This window comes from Diabrotica virgifera, chromosome 9 (assembly GCF_917563875.1).
Source record: "Diabrotica virgifera virgifera chromosome 9, PGI_DIABVI_V3a".
NCBI lineage: Eukaryota > Metazoa > Arthropoda > Insecta > Coleoptera > Chrysomelidae > Diabrotica > Diabrotica virgifera.
Genome location: NC_065451.1, coordinates 149,547,253 through 149,566,451, shown reverse-complemented (window position 1 = coordinate 149,566,451; position 19,199 = coordinate 149,547,253). Strand labels below are relative to the sequence as shown.

The 19,199-nt window shown below is 32.4% G+C and overlaps 1 protein-coding gene across 2 annotated transcripts in view; it reads left to right on the top strand.

Annotated features, from left to right (window-relative positions):
• The window catches only part of LOC126892293 (zinc finger protein 260-like), a 97,296-nt gene that overhangs the window by 35,510 nt on the left and 42,587 nt on the right, over positions 1-19,199 (top strand). Inside the window, exon 2 of one of the 2 annotated variants that reach the window (XM_050661794.1) lies at positions 8,518-9,336. The exons of the other annotated variant lie outside the window; for it this stretch is intronic. Within the exon in view, the coding sequence (XP_050517751.1) occupies positions 8,518-9,336 (819 nt within the window). The remainder of the gene's footprint in view (positions 1-8,517; positions 9,337-19,199) is intronic. 2 annotated transcript variants of the gene reach the window in all.

Here is a 19,199-nt window from a genome sequence, read left to right as displayed (position 1 = left end):
AGAAGATCTATAGCGTTTCAAAGGTACAAAAAAAGCGATACCTGTAGCAAGAATTTCATTGAAGACTTAAGTTGATACATTTATATCGCTATAACTTAAGCATTCCTGCCAATCTATAGCAGCCAAGAAGTTATTAAACTCAAAGTAGTTGCCGTTCTTGAAATCATAGTAGAATTCATCATAGGACAGACATGAAGAGGAGGATGTGTTTAAGGCCATCAAACTAGCTTCATAGCCAAAATGATGTAAACTAGAGTTCAAGAGAGGATCACCCGCCCTTGTGATAACCAAGTCCCTATCGTTAGAGAAAATCAGGTCTAAAAATACATTTCTGTCGTTAGGTAAAGAGTTTAGTTGGTAAAATTTTAGGTAACCATAAGCTTGTGCCACATCAACAGCTGGATCACCTCCTGGACAATGAACTAGGACACCAAACTCATCATTGGACCATACTGCATTTGGTAAGTTGTAATCGCCAAACATTGTAAATATTAAGTGATGGATACTGAAGAACAATTTCTTCCATGGATTGGCAGTGCCACATGTATGCTTCCCGGGGAGAATGAGGAGGAATATAAGTACCCCCAATAATAAACTTGGACTTACCAAACTGACACAAAATAAGAAGTTGTTCAATACGTCTTCATTGATAGAGATATAATGAGATTGCAGCTTGCTCCTAACAAATATCAGGACACCACATCCATTCAATTTGTCACTAGATTTCAGACTTCTGTCACAACGAAAAACATCAAAACCATCACATCTTAATTCACTGTCCCTGAAGTTATCATTCAAATTACTCTCAACTAGTATGATTATGTCGTATGGACAGCATGACACATTTATTAACAAATCAGAAAGTCTTGTACGCAGGCAACCAACATTCTGATAGTACACTGTTAATGGGTAAGAGCAAGGTTTTTTGGTTTTGATTTGACGACTACTGGCTCACCGTGACGGAACTGGATAGACAAATTCTCCTCACCCGCATTTTCTCTCTCCAATAACGACTTTTTCGCTGCTTTATAAGCCTCTTGTTCCATTTTGGTTTGATCACCAGATATTTTATATCTAGATCAACGAAGCTTATTGCGAGATTTCAGGGCCAATTTTACAGTGTTAGAGTCACAGATGACTTTGACTGGTCTAGCACAATCGGAGACTTTACCAATACGTAGTACATGAGTAATTGTAGATTCTTCATTCTGTATTCGCGGTGTGCAAGTACTTGGAAGGGGAAACGAGAAACGACCCTGCGCGAGTCGCGGAGAAATATTGCAACTATCTTAAATAATTCATATTGTCAATTTAAATTGTCAAATTGACGTATATTTCATACCTTCTGTCAATGAAGCAGAAAAATTATATATTGCTCCACAATATTGATATGATATGCAATTATTATATAAAGGTAAATTTAATTAATTTTATTTTGCTTGCAGTACTGCATTTTAATAACTAATTTTATTTACTACATACAATTGTTGACGTTTTCATAACATAACCTGAATCTTATTTTTTCTTCTTTTTATTTTTTTGGACTATGGCCTTGACAATTATCCAGTAACCAGGACTAATATAATTGGCCAATATAATTAAAAGTCCGAATTTTAGTATAGAGCGTAGAAATAGGGGTCGCTTTGCCGAACTTGCACGGTCCCAATACCAATCATTCGGAAAACCTCATGAACAATATTTTTATCATGGTCAATTCGATCATTTAAAGTGGTGGAATTGGATTCAGGAATATTGTATACTATGAGATTGTATACTCTAACTAAGCGCTGTTGAACTTCATAGAAAACTGAACTAGTTTTAGTTTCGTTTTTTGTTTGATTTTTTAAATTAGCCAATTCTAGCTCTAAAGAACTAATCTTATCTGTCAGTGCTTTAATCTCTCTGAGCACTGCTGGGGCACATTTGAAGGCATCTTTGCAATCACGACAGAAAAAAAACATGGATCTTTTCTGCAATGCAATCGCCCTAAATTCAGTGCTAGACAAACCAAGACATTTCTCATTTAGGTGAAATGGTAACTGGCAGCTATCACAAACGGCAATTTTATCATCATCAGCAATTTTATTGCAACCACCACATGTAAATTTGCTAGCCATAACCTCCAATATATAAACAAAACTTGCACTAGGTTAAACAATAAAAACAACTACAGTCTCCACTTGAGGGACAGATTCAACTTATAAAGAAGCGCAAACACTAATGGAATCAATTAAAATCAGTCTGGTATAGTTAAATTATAAAATTTTTATGCTGACACATATAAACAAAGATATAACCTCACATAATTATTCTAGGTATGTTGGTAAATAGAATGTACATATTAAGTTATAGTAGAAACATGCAAAGTTGTATTTTCGAGAACAATATTAATTTAGATTTCAAATTTTTAAATAAAACAAAAATTAACAAAATTAGGTAGATATAGCAAGATATTTTAAGGTCACGGTATTGCTGAATTCGTTTTTTATAATGTCTTATATTTTCTTTTATTTTTTGGTAACTTTTTTTACGGACAAATTGGATGTTCTAATTTTAACGTAGATTACAGTTTGGAAATGTAATAAATTTTTGTAATGGGGACTAAATGTCTCTGGTGCAATCCTAAACTGCTCCATATATTCCTCTAAGAATTTTTCTTTCTGCGATTTTTAAGCAGTTCTCATTTTGTTTTGTCATTGTCCATGTTTCACAGGCATACGTCATTATAGGTCTTATTACCGAAAGGTAGATTCTAATTTTCGTACAGCTGGATACAATTTCTTATTTCATTATTTTTTGTAACACAAACCAACAACGATTGGCACTTTGTATGTTGTTGTTAATCTCTGTGTTTGAGTAATGTTGTTGTCAGATGTGATCGTAGCTCCCAAATGTTTCAACTGATGAACCCTTTCAAAGTTGTTCTTTGTCCATTGTAACGTTTTGTCCTGTTCTGTCTCGCTGTTCCGTTCGTATTGTAGCACATTTTGTTTTATCCTCTCTTTATTCGGAGGCCCAATTGTTTTACGGCATTTCTCAGTCTAATAAAGTCTTCCTTGACACTTATGTGTCATTTTGTTATATGTAGATATATAATGTGAAGATAATGTTTTATAATGCAAGGAGTGTTTCTGTGCTCGTTTTGCTCACAATACTCTCCAAGGAAAGGTTCATTACTTCGGTTATATAATGAGAGGACCTAAATATCGCTTACTCCGGTTGATCATTCAGGGCAAAATCGAAGTAAAACGCTGGGTTGGAAGAAAGCCATTGTCCTGCCTGCGTAACATTAGACAATGGACAGGTCGAATGGTCGAGGAATTGTTTCATATAGCTGCCGACCGAGAAACATTTCATCAGCTTGTTAATACGACGATAGCCAACGCTTGAAAACAAGCCAGCACACAAAGAAGAAAGAAGAAGACTCTCCAAAATGATACTGAAGAAAAGCGAGGATAAGGTATCTCCCTGTTTGAGACAGCCGTTGATTGTAAAGAAAGTCGACTGTTTTTCTTCAATTCTTCCAGCACTCATAGATTCCTCTGCACATGCTTTTGTGATATTTATTAATTTATTTGGTATCCCTAGTTCGACCATGGAATTCCGCTGTTCCACTCGTATAATACTATCATATGCCTGCTTAAAATCTATAAAAATCTGGTGTAATGTTTTGTTGCATTCCCAATATTTTTCCATCAACTGCCAAGAGGTATAGCACAAACTATACCTCTATAGTTTGTGCAATCCATTTTATCACCCTTTTTGTGTCTCGGAATGATAACACCCTCTTTCCAGGAGGTTGGTAATTGACCTTCCTTCCAGGTTTGGCAAATCAGCTTACGGAAGGCATGTACCAAAATATCTCCTCCATTGTTCAAACATTCTGCAGATACAGTGTTGGTTGCTGGGCTTTGTGGTTTTTATGTTTATGGATAGCTTCATGAACAGACAGTCACGTTCATACAAAAAGAAGAAGAAGAAGAGAAGCAGAAATATACAGGGAATCAATAACCAACATAAACTGGTAGTAAAAGATATTTAAAATCTAAAATTGAATATATTATGTTCTCACGGAAACAAAAATGGTAAAAAGGTCTATTCATCTATTAGCGGAGTACCGAAAGAACGACGGAATGGGACGTTTCATCGCCGCCGGTTCATCGCCGCCGTTTCGATGTCGCCGGTTCATCGCCGGCCGTTTCATCGCCAGTTAGTCAGTTGATCTTGTATTATGGGAGATAACACGACACGACGTTAAATTCAGTTCAAAACTTATGACAAATAAATAGATAAAAAATATTATTATATTAATTTACTGTTCTATTTCTACTTCCCCTCAATTTGATACTAAACAGTATTAAATTTGTAGTGTTAAATTATATTTTATATTATAAAAGTTTAAAAGTCTATTAAAAGATTAAGTATGGCAACGGGAATGGACATATCTCGCATTTCCTAGAATTCCTTATTAATACTAAAAATAAATAATAAATGTAACTGTCGAAAATTGGTCGAAAATTCGAAAATATATCAGTTATCGATTAACTGACTGGCGATGAACCGGCGGCATCGAAACGGCCGGCGATGAATCGGCCGGCGATGAACTGGCGGCATCGAAACGGCGGCGATGAACTGGCGGCGATGAAACGTCCTAGACCCAAAGAACGACGTTCAAGCAGAGGAGTTAAATTCTTATAAAAGAAAAAATTTATATAACTTCTTAAAATATATAACTGACTGGGAAACAATCGATGAAAATCTTATTGAAATGAACTCGATAGGATGCAGAAGAAGTTAAGGGTTCAAGAGAAAATATCAATACCGGTAATTCCAGGAAAACGATGAATGCATCACTACAATAATTTATTATCAGAGGAAAGAGAAGAATATAAGACGGCACCAGAAGAACACATCGACATACCAGAAGAAGGAGTTGAGGCAGGCCTGCCGGCAAGGGGGGTCAGGGAGGGTCCGCCGACCCCTCTGGATAATTACAGCTTAAGATATTATTGATAAATTTGGTCAAGATCGAAGGAGATTACAGTTTTTATTTACAGATAATTTTTTTTTGTATTATGTATAATTATTAAAATATAAATTTTTCTTGTTATTTCATTCATTTCTAGAATAGAAAAGTGACTTAAAGATTTTGACCCTCCCTAATTTTTTTTCTGGCGGCGGCCCTGAGTTGAGGTGACCAAAAACATCCTAAGAAACGCCGTAATGTGATTAAAAAATAAAAGAGCATCTCTGATTCTGAAGGATAGACGCCAAACTCTTTATATGTAGCACCGAAAAACTAGTTCGACTGATTACACAAATTGTTAATATACATATTATTGTGTATCATTTTATCAATCAAAGATAGAATAAAAACTTTATTTTTTTTATAACGCGGGCACATAAATTTGATACACCCTGTATATTGATTTGTAACTATTTATTAGAAGTTAGCTTTTACGCAGTGGGTTTATCCTTAATGAGTTTTTCCCTGAAGAATTAAAGACATTTAAAAGATTGTTTTGTTACGGGAAAGGCAAAATCCACAGGTAATTGTAATTATTAGTTTTTAGAAAAATAAGGTAGAGAAATTTGGAATTTTAAGTCCTTTTGTTTAAGCCCAAGAATATTTGTAGAATTCCCGAAAAGTAATTATGATGAGTAGAAGTATTTGTTGAAAGAATGCATGGGTTTTTTCGAATGAAAAAGAGGAATGTGGAGAGAGAAATGTTTCTGATTGGCTTGGCAATTTGGAATGGGGAGAGAGAAGTTTGAATGTTCAGACAGTTTGGAAAAGGAGATTATTATGTGACCGGCATCCGAGAAGGGTAGTCAAAGTTTTCGTGAACAGTTCAGAAGCAAGTACTAGTGGTTGTTTGATAGTGAGGAGTGTAGCTAAAAAAGTGGAACGAGAGACAAATCAAATTGAGAAGAAATACGTCTTTGATTCTGTAAAGTCCAAGAGAGTAAGTTACAAGAACTATAGTTATTAAAATTATTTGTGACACCAAGTACAAAAGATACTTGGGTCTCAGGAGATTATTATTGTGAGAAAGAGAGGAGAGAGTTTTGGAGTTTACTGAACGAGTACTGGTCAAAAGAGCCTGGCTCGTGTTTTGGAGAAATAGTTGCTGGTATGCTGCTGGATTGATGCTGAGAACGGAGAAGGCTTTGATTGGTAGCCTAACATAATCAACAAGGAAGAGCTGTTTGGGTCAAGAGGAGACATCATTGTGTGTGAATCAAAAGGTCAGTCAATAATTTATGTGATCGATTTTCTTTATGTTCAGAAGTTAAATTTTTATAAAAGCATATGAACTAAGATTCCAATATTTTAAAAATTTAATAGGAAGTATAAGTAGTTTTACGAATATCTAAATTTGTTTGTTTAGCTTGTTTTATCAATGGTATCGGGAACAAACCGATAAATGTTGAATTAAAATTAATTTATATGGTAAAAGTTTTCATTGGGATAGTTATGCCCACAGGATTTAATTGATAGATTTTCAGAGTATTGCTTTTGATAATAAAAGATGTTTGTATGTGCTTATTTATAGTATTTCTATTTATTTCCTTTACCTATTTTATCCCGAGTATTCCGATTTTCAGAGTATTGCTTTTGATAATAAAAGATGTTTGTATGTGCTTATTTATGGTATTTCTATTTATTTCCTTTTCCTATTTTATCCCGATAAGGATCAACGAAGAGATACTGAAACCACGAGAAAGGATAAGTATAATCTAAGATAATTTAGTTATTTTTTTTTTTGATAAAAAGGCACCCTGAGATTTTTCTTAATTTTTATGTATGATTTGCGACAATAGAATAATTAATTAAATAAATACTAATTAATATAAAAGTAAGAGAAAGCAGATCATAACAATATATGTGTATAAATGTATAGCAGCAAGCGAACTCTATAAATTGAAAAAAATGGGGATTCCATTTAAAGAAAATGGTGATGACGAAGTTGGTTCACACTGTATATTACATTATAATTTGAAAAAATAATAAATTAAAATCAAAAATCGACCTATTACGGTAATTTCTAATGTTGTTTATTTAGCTAATAATGAGTTCATGTGTTACTTTGTGGACCCACTCATTTTTGCCGCCTTGTACCAATTTGAAGCAACGTATTATACATTTTTGGAATCCGCTCAGCAAGCGAAATCTATAAATTGAAAAAAATGGGGGTTGCGTTTAAAAAAATGCTGATGACGCCATCATACGAAGGTGGTTCACTCTGTATATTAGATTATAATTTGAAAAAATAAAAAATTAAAATCAAAAATCGACCTGTTTCGGTAAATTCTAATAATGTTGTTTATTTAGCTAATAATGCATTTAGGCGTTACTTTATGGACCCACTTATTTTTGCCACCCTGTACCAATTTGAAGCAACATGATATACATTTTTCTAATCAGCTCAGCAAGCGCAATCTATAAATTGAAAAAAATGGGGGCTTTGTTTAAAAAAGGTGATGACGTCATTATACGAAGGTGGTTCACCCTGTATATTAGATTAAAATTTGAAAAAATAGAAAATTAAAATCAAAAATCAAACTGTTTCGGATATTTCTAATAATGTGGTTTATTTAGCTAATAATGAATTTATGCGTTACTTTATGGACGCACATAATTATATATTATAAGAATTTGAGTAGCATCACGATCAGTAAGATCGATAAAATACAATTATATAACATATAGTTATGTGTACTGTTTCTGTAGAAGGTGTTTTCAAATAAAAATTATAATAAAAATCTTGCAATTTTATCAAAAGTCTTAAATAAGCTTTGTCTATTTACAAGATACCCCCTGCCGAGAGGGTTTCTGTAGCTGTTGACTTGCTGACTGCTCGATATCGACAACAAGGACAGCCTCTGACCACCGAGCGATATCAACTTTAGCAGAACTCTGAGATTTTTTAAAAGTTTAAACAAAATAGGTGCTTTGTGCTACACTCTATGTTAAAAACAAAAACAGATTCGGAAAGAGGGAAACATTCTCTAGTGACGTATTCGCATTTAAATATTTTTACGTTAATTTTAAACAAAAAACAATTAAAAAAACATATTGTTTAAACAATTTAATAATTTAAAAACAAATAGAGCACTAGAACTTTTTAATTCCTTTCATATAGAAAAGAATTATCTCAATAAATGCCATAGTTTTTGCGTTATTTTATTTAAAATTTTACATTGAAATTTAGATATGCCCAGAATCGCGAGGAACGGCCTTAAATTCTGCATAAGCCAGTTACTGAAAGTGGGAATGAACTTTATAAAAGTCATTCGGAAACTTTAGAGGGGGATCATAGACATTAACAAAGGTTGCCACTACGCAAATGAGAACTAACTTTAAAGTATTATACAATATTTTAAACGAAACGTACACAAATGTGTTTAAAGTGTTTATGTCCTTGAAGAGGCTAGATATAATTTCTGCAATCATACATTATCAATTTTCATTTAATTACATTATTCTGATATAACAGTTAATTATACTTTTAGGTTTCTCTTGCAAAGATATGAAAACTGATGCCGATAGCCAATTAACAGATCATGGTAGAAGTGACAATACCAATGTGAACACTGGAGGACAACGTTTTATATGTATCATTTGTAAGAAACCTTTGTCGAACAATTATCGTTTAAAACTGCATATGAGGATACACACTGAGGAAAAATCACTTGAATGTGAAACTTGCACCAAAAAATTTTCAACGAAGGATAAGTTAAAAGCACATATGACAGTGCATACTGGTAAAAAACCATTTGGATGTAAAATTTGCACCAAACAGTATTTAACAAAGCATACTTTAAAATCGCATATGACAAGACATACTGGTGAAACCCCATTTAAATGTGCCATTTGCACCAAAAAAATTTCAACAAAGGGTAATTTAAAAGCACATATTATGGCAATGCATACTGATGAAAACCGATTTGAATGTGCCATTTGCACCAAAAAAATTTCAACGAAGGGTAATTTAAAAGCACATATTATGGCAGTGCATACTGATGAAAAACCATTTGAATGTGAACTTTGCGCCAAACAGTTTCCAACAAAGCATACTTTAAAATTGCATATGACAAGGCATACTGGTGAAAAACGATTTGAATGTGAACTTTGCACCAAAAAATTTTCAACAAAGAGAGGTTTAAAAGTACATATTATTCAAGTGCACACTGATGAAAAACCATTTGGTTGTGAAATTTGCACCAAACAGTTTTCAACGAAACACACTTTAAAAAGGCATATGAGAGTGCATACTGGTGAAAAACCATTTGACTGTGAACTTTGCACCAAAAAAATTTCAACAAAGAGAGGTTTAAAAGCACATATTATTCAAGTGCACACTGATAAAAAACCATTTGGTTGTGAAATTTGCACCAAACAGTTTTCAATGAAACACGATTTAAAAAGGCATATGATAGTGCATACTGGTGAAAAACCATTTGAATGTGAAATTTGCACCAAACATTTTTCAACAAAGACAGGTTTAAAAGCACATATTATTCAAGTGCACACTGATGAAAAACCATTTGGTTGTGAAATTTGTACCAAACAGTTTTCAATGAAACGCGATTTAAAAAGGCATATGATAGTGCATACTAGTGAAAAACCATTTAAATGTGAAATTTGCACCAAACAGTTTTCAAGAAAGGACCTTTTAAAAGCACATATGACAGTGCATTCTGATCAAAAACCATTTGGATGTGAAATTTGCACCAAAACATTTCCAAGAATGTGTGATTTAAAAATGCATATGGCAGTGCATACTAATGAAAAACCATTTGGATGTGAAATGTGCATCAAACAGTTTTCATCGAGACAAGTTTTAAAATCGCATATGAGAGTGCATACTGGCGAAAAACCATTTGATTGTGAAATGTGCTCCAAACAATTTCCAACAAAACAACATTTGCGATTACATATCAGAGTGCATACTGGTGAAAAACCATTTGGATGTGAAATCTGCATCAAACAGTTTTCATCGAGACAAGTTTTAAAATCGCATATGAGAGTGCATACTGGTGAAAAACCGTTTGAATGCGAAATTTGCAGGAAACAGTTTTCAACGAAACAAGTTTTAAAATGGCATACGAGAGTGCACACTGGTGAAAAACCATTTGAATGTGAAATTTGCTCCAAACAGTTTTCAATAGAGAATAATTTAAAAAGACATATGGCAATACATAGTGAGTGTAAAAGGTAATTTAAAAGCATGCAGAGTGAGTTTTATGTATGGAAACCCTCAATTATCGGGGGTAATTACACAAGTGCATCAAAATTATCGATAATTTTGCTTGATAGCATATTGCCTAAAAACTACTATAGTTCATTTGCTGAGTCCAAATGTGAAAATGAACGAGAGTAGTTTTTAAAAGGCAATACACCTGAAAGCTAAATTATTTGATTATTTGGATGCACGAGTGTAATTTGGGGAGAAAATTACTCGAAGAAAGTGAAACTATTAAATGAAGAAATCATAATTTTCTAAACAATTTATTTAACAAGACAACAATACCCAATCTTAAAAAAACTAATGATGATTAAAGACACAGTTATAAGAATTGTTTACATTATTTTCCGATTCCTTTGGATGTGGATTTAAATTTTTGGAACGTTATATTGGCATTGTATCAACTAAAGTGATAATGACGAAATGAAAATTGCGTTATGGAACAAGGAAAATGCATTTTCCGATAGGCATTTCGAAGTGTTGAAAAATGATAAATTTTTAGTTTGAAAGTAATTGACATAAATGAGTTCAATATTATGGTGTCTCCGAGGCACCGATGTCTCCGATGGTCTCCGAGGTATCTGGTGGCTCGGAGGCCATCGTCGTCATCATATTCGTGTTCAGCGAACCCAAAAAACTCCCAGTAGTAATATTGAACTAATTTATGTCAATTATTTCCGAAAAAGTTTCCAGAATTTTGGCCCCAAGTGTATGCATATGAGAGTGCGTACTGGTGAAAAACCGTTTGAATGCGAAATTTGCACGCAACGGTTTTCAACGAAACAAATTTTAATTAGGCATATGAGGCGTAATCGGAGATTTTACTTAGTAATGTCATGATCTACTTATTTCCAAATTTTGGTGCACTATCTCGATCACGAACGGCAAAAAACCCCTTATATTTTTATACTCACCCCTGCCTACCACTCATTTGTACCCTAAGCAGCGTTCCGCCCCTGGAGATTTTACTTAGTTACAACATTACCTACTTACTTCCAAATTTTGGTGCACTATCTCGATCACGAACGTCGCAAAAAACCCCTTATATTTTTTATATTCACCTTTGCCCCACTCCTTTGTCGGCCACGCAGCATTCCACCCCTGGAGATTTTACTTGGGTAAAATCTTACTTAAGATTTTAATATGACTAAATCACAATTTTGATTTAACAATCTTTTTTTATAATGATCTTTGAGCAAACGCCTTTTTAATGAGCAAATATCTTTCTGATCTAATCAACAATTCACTTATTATAGGTTTATATTATAAGTTCAAAAAAATATTTTACGTTCATCAAAAACAAATTACTTTAATGGTTGAATCCAAATTTTATAATTAAAATAGTCACTGTACCTTCAAATTTGAAAAGATTCATCTGTCTCACATTATTTCACCATTGGAAAATTTTGGACAGAAGATCGTATGTACGTCCCTTGACGGATGACTAAATTTCCACTGAGATTTTGGATATGACGTACCATACCATAAAAAAGGAAACTGCTAACTTACCTGTAGAAAAAGTTTTCTAATCCAGGAAACTTATGTCCACTTTACATCAACAATAAATTGAACAAGAAATTAACAAAGTTATTCAAGGCCAAATTTGACGAGTACAAAATGTATGGTTTGTAAAAGAAAATGAAGGAATTTGATGAAATAGAACAATTGGATATGTTTTATTTTGTCAAATTTCTTTATTTTCTTTTTATTCACGGCAAAATTGGATGTAGAATTGTTTTTTGTATAAGTCAAATTTGACCTTGAATAACTTGTTGTCAATTTCTTGTTCAATTATTGTTGATGTAAAGTGGACTTTAGATTTAATCCATTACCATGTAACCATAACCATATTACTACAACCAGCTACAATGGTTTCACTAAGGACTTATTCAATACGCAGTCCATAGTAGGTTTACAACACAACAGCGTATAATTCAAACATTCACCAGCAAAACAGAACTGCTACACGCTACACTATTAAGTGATCAAACATTTAACTACCTTCACCAAAAGAATTTTAATAGATCCCAATTTAACTTGGAAATTGTTTTGCGGAATAAAAAAGATTGTGTAATTTGTACGCACGTAAGAAGTTATACTTCTATTATATGATTTCAACGAAATCAATATACTTTAAACAGTTTATTTATATGTAATTTAAATATTAAACTAATTTTAATACTTACTACTTTCCAAAATTTTTTATTAAAACAATACCAAAAATTAAAAAAATAAAAGAATAAAACACACACAAAACACATTGAAAACTGCCACAAAGAAATGATTTCTGAACAATAATTGTTGCCAAAAATTTTAATTAAATACGTATTTTCTGAAAAAAAATATATAATATACTTACAATCATAAAATTTATAAAAAGAATAAAAAAATAATAACTTGCATTGGGGCTCGAACCCGCTTCTCGTCGATCACGCCGATCGAAAGTCAAAGAGATTTCCCACTGCGCCACCTTCGCGTATATGTCATGTGGGAATATACACTAACTTGACGTTCACACCATTAACTTTTTGACATTGTGTTTATTTATATGAATTTAATCAAATTATTAGTTTGATTTCTGTCGAATTAAAATACAACAAAATATAGAGTAAGAAAACGATATATTAGACGAAGATTTGTAGAAAGTTTGTTTGTAATCAGATTATGTAAATTAAATAATTGCCTACTAATAGGTAAGTACCTACATTATTTTTTTATATTTTCCAAATTGGTATGATGATATTTTTTTATTGCAATACAACTGAAACATTTAGAATTACGTACCTATTACAAAACTATTTAAAAAGTCACTACGATTATAAATTTGATTTTATTTCTGTCCTCACAACAATAAAAACTAATATATCGTCGGCTTACTGCCAAAACCAACTAACTCCACTTTTTAAAGTTTTGAGGAATCGACGTTTTAAACTTTAATTTGGAATGAAAAATCGTTTGAATTTAAAAATGATTTAATTACTGAAAAATATTAAAGTAAATAACATTATAAACGAAACATTTTGTTAAAAACTTATTAAAATGAAGTGAAAGTTAAAAAAAAGTACAAAAAACATTTTTTTTTCGGCACTTGTCGGGTTTTGGCTGTACAAAGTTGGTCAACTTCTAGGTAACTTTGAACATCACTGTCCTCCATATCAGGCACTTGTCTTGTTTTGGCAGAACTACAATATTGTAAATGATAAAATACTATTTTATTTAAACAGAAATGTGCAGACAACTGCACATATCTGTTTTTGGCTGAATAAAAGTGTCATCATTGGAATTAGTTGTTTTGAGACCCTTCTGTTTCCCACATTTAAAATCTGCTTTGAAGTGTCTGGTTTCATCAGTACATTCTTTGATAATTATTAAGTACAAAGGCGTACTTAACTCAGAATCGACAAAAAGTGGAGTTAGTTGGTTTTGGCAGTAAGCCGACGATATACAACATTTTTGTTTACCGATAACCTCCATATTGAACAATTATTGACAGATCATTTCAACACCCAATCAGAGCCCGTATAACGACTAATACCATACTGTCGGTGTGCTCATGCGCCCAGTAAAATAAAAATTCACTCCCAATCGCGCCTAAAGAAGTTTAACTTCAAAAATGCCGGTTGGACTACTAACTTTTTGACATGTTGATCGGTCTAGCACTATTTTAAGACTCCTCGTTCCTTCTTCGCGTCTTGACAAAATTCTCCTATCCATGTCATACCAACTTCCGGTTCTCGTTCGTCGCAACCAATCACAACTAACGATTTTTATGCGACATTTGAACAGGCCAATGAAAACTGGTTTCTGATCCAGTCACTAGAAAATTCTTATGACAAAAACTTCGCAGTTTTAGCTTTAACAAGAACGCATGGAAAATACCTTGGTTTCCAAAACGCACATTTTTTCGTACAATGTAACAGCATATTTAATATTGTGAAACAGTTCAGGGGCGGGTTAGAATTTTTTATTCAATTTGAATTTTTATAAAGAACTGGACAAAAATATTTGGATTTAATTAGAAAGGAGTTGTAAAAACTATACAAATTAAAATAATCATATTTCCGCTGGTTTTATAAATGCTATAACATAATGTCAGACCAATCAAATACAATGCTCAAAATGATCAAATCTTACTAAGAGGCGTATCAGTTTTTTTGGGAACCAGCTGTATCACCAGCTGTATCAGATCAGATATTATCTTTCAAGCGCAATGTCAAAAAACTCATCTTATAAACATCACCTTTCCCATAATTGTTGCAATATTTTTTTTCATTAGTTTAAGTCTCAACGAAGAAAATTCGACCAAAATTATTGAGATCTATTTAGTCAAATTGACTGGACCGGCGCGGATGTGGAAATTAATATAAGTTTTGCGAAAAATGGGAAAAACAATTTGAATTTGGAAAAATGTTTGATAGTTCAGGCTCATCTTTAACTACGTTTTAATAGTAAAACTCACAAATTTAGAAACATTTAAACATATTTTTTCGATATACAGGGTGTTTCAAAAGTAAGGTACAATATTTAAGGGGGCGATTCTTTGGTTTATTTTACGACAAAACTATATGAACGTATGCCCAAAATGTCATAAATTTTGAGATACAAGGTAATAAAATAAATAAAAGGTAATCTAATAAATATAATAAATAATATAATATTACAATAAAATATAATAAATAAATAAAAAATAAAAGGTAATCTTTATATACAGAGCGTTTCAAAAGTAATGTAAAATACACATACCGGCAAAATTAGCCGAACACGTTAAAAATGGGACATGTTTGATCTCTCGTATTTCATAAACCAGTGGTCCGATTTGAGTGATTCTTTTAGTATGTTATAGCCTTATTATTTAAGAATATCATTGTAATAATATTGTTGCTAGGCATGTAAATACCATTTTATACCGGTTGTACCAATCATACTGTGTTTTTTTCTTAAAGTTTGGAACACCCTGTGGAATATTCTAGCATATGTAAAATATTAGAATTAATACTCGATTGTAGACTTAGGCTTGCTTAACATTTTCCATTTCGATTCATTTACTTATGTGAGATAATAAAAAAGTTATGTGCGTTAACAACTATCCATGTTTTTCATCAATAAATCCTCATAGTAGGGGAGGAAAGTATACTAAATTTGCAGTTACTCGAGCGTTATGGGGACCTATTGGATTGTGAAGAGTATGTGCTAAAGTCAGAAAAAGGTTAAGTTAAGTTTTCCATAAAGGGGACTTTTCATTTTTTAATTTAATTTTCCAGTTGAAACAATCATTTTTCTCCGATTATAGCGCTATCTATCCATAATTCGAAAAAGTATGTCGAATAAAAGTTGCTTATTTTTACGTAAAGAATCCAAATCTGCAATAAAAATTGGGGGCTCCTATTTAAGATTTTAAATTAAATCCCCCACCCCACCTCCGTGGCGGCTCGTGACATCCCACGGAGAGGGGTGGGGGGTAAATTAAAAATTATAAATACGAACCCTGCGATATTTTGCGAAATGAACATCAGATCGTAAAACTGCAAAATACACCTATTCAATATTTTTCAAAAATCTACCGAATGGCACCAAACACGACCCCCACGGAGGTGGGGTAGGGGGTTACATTAAAATATTAAATAGGAGCCCCCAATTTTTATTGCAGATTTGGATCCATGACGTGAAAATAAGCAACTTTTATTAGCATTATTTTTCCTATTATGGATAAATGGCGCTATAATCGGAAAAAACGATTGGTGGAAATGGAAAATTAAATTGAAAAATAGAGAGTCCCACACTTTATGGAAAACTTAACTTAACTTTTTTTGGTTGTAGCACCCAGTCTTCACAATCCACTCCAGGTCCCAAGAACACTCGAGTAATTGCAAATTTAGCACACTTTTCTCCCCTACTATGAGGATTTATTGATAAAAAACATGGTTAGTTGTTAAAGCACATAACTTTTTTATTTTCCAACATAAGCAAATGAATCAAAAAAGAAAATGTTAAGAAAGCATAATTCTACAATCGAGTTTTAATTTTAATATTTTATATATGCTGGAATATTCCACAGGGTGTTCCGAACTTTAGGAAAAAACACAGTATGCTTGTTACACCCGGTATAAAATGACATTTAACTGTCTAGCAACAATATTATTACACCGATTTTCTTAAATAATAAGGCTATAACATACTAAAAGAATCACTCAAATCGGACCACTGGTTTATGAAATACGAGACATCAAACATATCCCATTTTTAACGTGTTCGGCTAATTTTGCCGGTGTGTGTATTTAAGGGGGCGATTTTTGGGTTTATTTTAAGAAAAAAAACTGCATTTGAGCATATGTCCTAAACGTCCTAAATTTTGAGATATGTATACAAAAATCTATAAATCCCTAGATGGGAAACTTTTTGTAATATCTCAAACAGCACATTTCAACTGTCAAACCCGTCTATAAAACTTGCAGTTTATGTAACATAACTAAAATTGTTTATTACTTTCAAAATTTGGATATATTTAATAAAGAATCGACACAGATAAATATAATAATTAATTAATTCTAATACTTCATCAGTTTCTGTATTTCCCCCCTTAATTATCTAGATATTTATTTAAAATAAATATGTAATGTTAAGTAAATGACAAATAAAATATAAAATTTCTAAGCCGGCCCTTTTTACCATTTACCTGAAGAGGCAAATCCCTTTATGGCTTCGACTTTATCAGCGAGATACTCTACGCCCAAACCAGGGCCTAGATTCCGTGCACTGTAGATATCTACAGTCGCTTTCTGTCGATGGCAATTGTCATGAAAATATTTGAATTTTTAGTTTTAATTCAAATATTTTCTTGTTTTACTAAGTGTCACTTCAGCATCAATTAGAGTATAACCTAGCAAAACTAGAAAATAATTCAATTAAAGCTAAAAATTCAAATATTTTCATGACAATTGACATCGATAGAAGGCAACTGTAGATATCTACAGTGCACGGAATCCAAGCCCAGACGGATCACTCTGCAGCGCTACTCTGTGGATCCACAGAGTGGCTGACGATGATTTACCGTGGGTTCTTATGCAGAGTCTTCCCCTTGGTCTTGACTCTAAAAAGGGGAAGACCAAGACTATCCTGGAATGACACGATAAGGAAGGCCATGGAACACCGAGATTTGGAAGAGGAAGATGACCAGGATAGAAATAGATGGCGGTTAGGTGTGGGGATGCGGCGTCAGCCGATATGACACCCCATATATACAGGGTGGTTCATCTTATTCGCCTCGGTCTCTGTACAGAAAACCACTTGATATTTTAAAAAAATTTCTTCACAGAAATATACAGGGCCTTTAATACTACAACCTAAAAATAATGTGAAATATACAGGGTGTTCCAAAAAAGAGTGGTATATCAAAGTTATATTTTTTCTTATGGAATGCCCTATATCTGATGACATTATTGAATTGACCTTAAAAAATAAGCTATACTTTCATAAGGGTTCCCTATACCTAAATACAGGGTGTTTTGATTTATTTCGATTTTTATAAAAATGTAAGGTTTTAGAAAAAAATAAATATCTACGAATCTAAGAAGCAGTAACAAATTCTTTCTTGAATCTTAATAATAGACTATTTAGCATACTTAAACAGATGCTTATTGCAACAAAAATTTTTACAGGGTGGTCAAAATATGAGATTGTTCTATTAACAAATTCAAGCTGTAATAACTTACTTATTTTAAATAGAACACCCTGTATCTTACTAGTCTATCGCGTAGAAAATTTACTTAGCTTTCAATTTGTACTAGGGTTTCCTATACCTATCTTTTTACAGGGTGGTCATAATATTAGATTGTTCTATTAACAAATTAAAGCTGTAATAACTTACTTATTTTAAATGGAACACCCTGTATCTTACTTGTCTATCGAGTAGAAAATTTACTTAGCTTTCAATTCTTATTAGGGTTTCCTATACCTATCTCCCTTTATTTTTTAAATATTTAAAGATTTCCTAATTTGTAAGCTTTAAAAATTAGAATTAAGTACCTATGTCGTGGTTATGTACAACACATCACCAACACCGGCAATATACTTAAATATCTTAGTCAAGATAGTTTCATTAATAAAATTCACATTTTTATCATTTAATCACACAGAGTGTTCTTATTTTAAATGACATACTCGATATTCTATTCTTTATAATGGAAGATATTTAAAATCTCTTCAATTCCATGTTAACATTCTCAATACACATGTTATTCTGTAGATATAAATTCCCATGTTATTCTGTATATACCCATTTTTACATATTTTTGTACAATAGGCTCGTTTTCGTCAAAGTAGCCATTGCATTTAATTGTTTGTAATTGCGATTTAAAGATTAAAACAAAAAGTGGCGTTCTTAAATTTACTTAATAACCGTTGGGTTAAGATATGGAAAATACTTATACGGAATGAAATATAATTTAAATATCTTTCAGAATAGGGCATCTAATATAGGGTATGCAGTTTAAAATAAACGTATTATTCAATTTCACATGCAGGCCAAAATCAACTAAAATAATACAACAATCTGTGTGACTACATGATAACACTGAAAATTTCATTAATGACAGTATCTTGTCTAAGTATATTGCCGGTGTTGGTGATGTGTTGTACATAAACATGACATAGGTACTTATGTAATTCTAATTTTTAAAGCTTACAAATTAGGAAATCTTTAAATATTTAAAAAATGAAGGAAGATAGGTATAGGAAACCCTAATAAGAATTGAAAGCTAAGTAAATTTTCTACTCGATAGACTAGTAAGATACAGGGTGTTCTATTTAAAGTAAGTAAGTTATTACAGCTTAAATTTGTTAATAGAACAATCTTATATTTTGACCGCCCTGTAAAAAGATAGGTATAGGAAACCCTAGTACAAATTGAAAGCTAAGTAAATTTTCTACGCAATAGACTAGTAAGATACA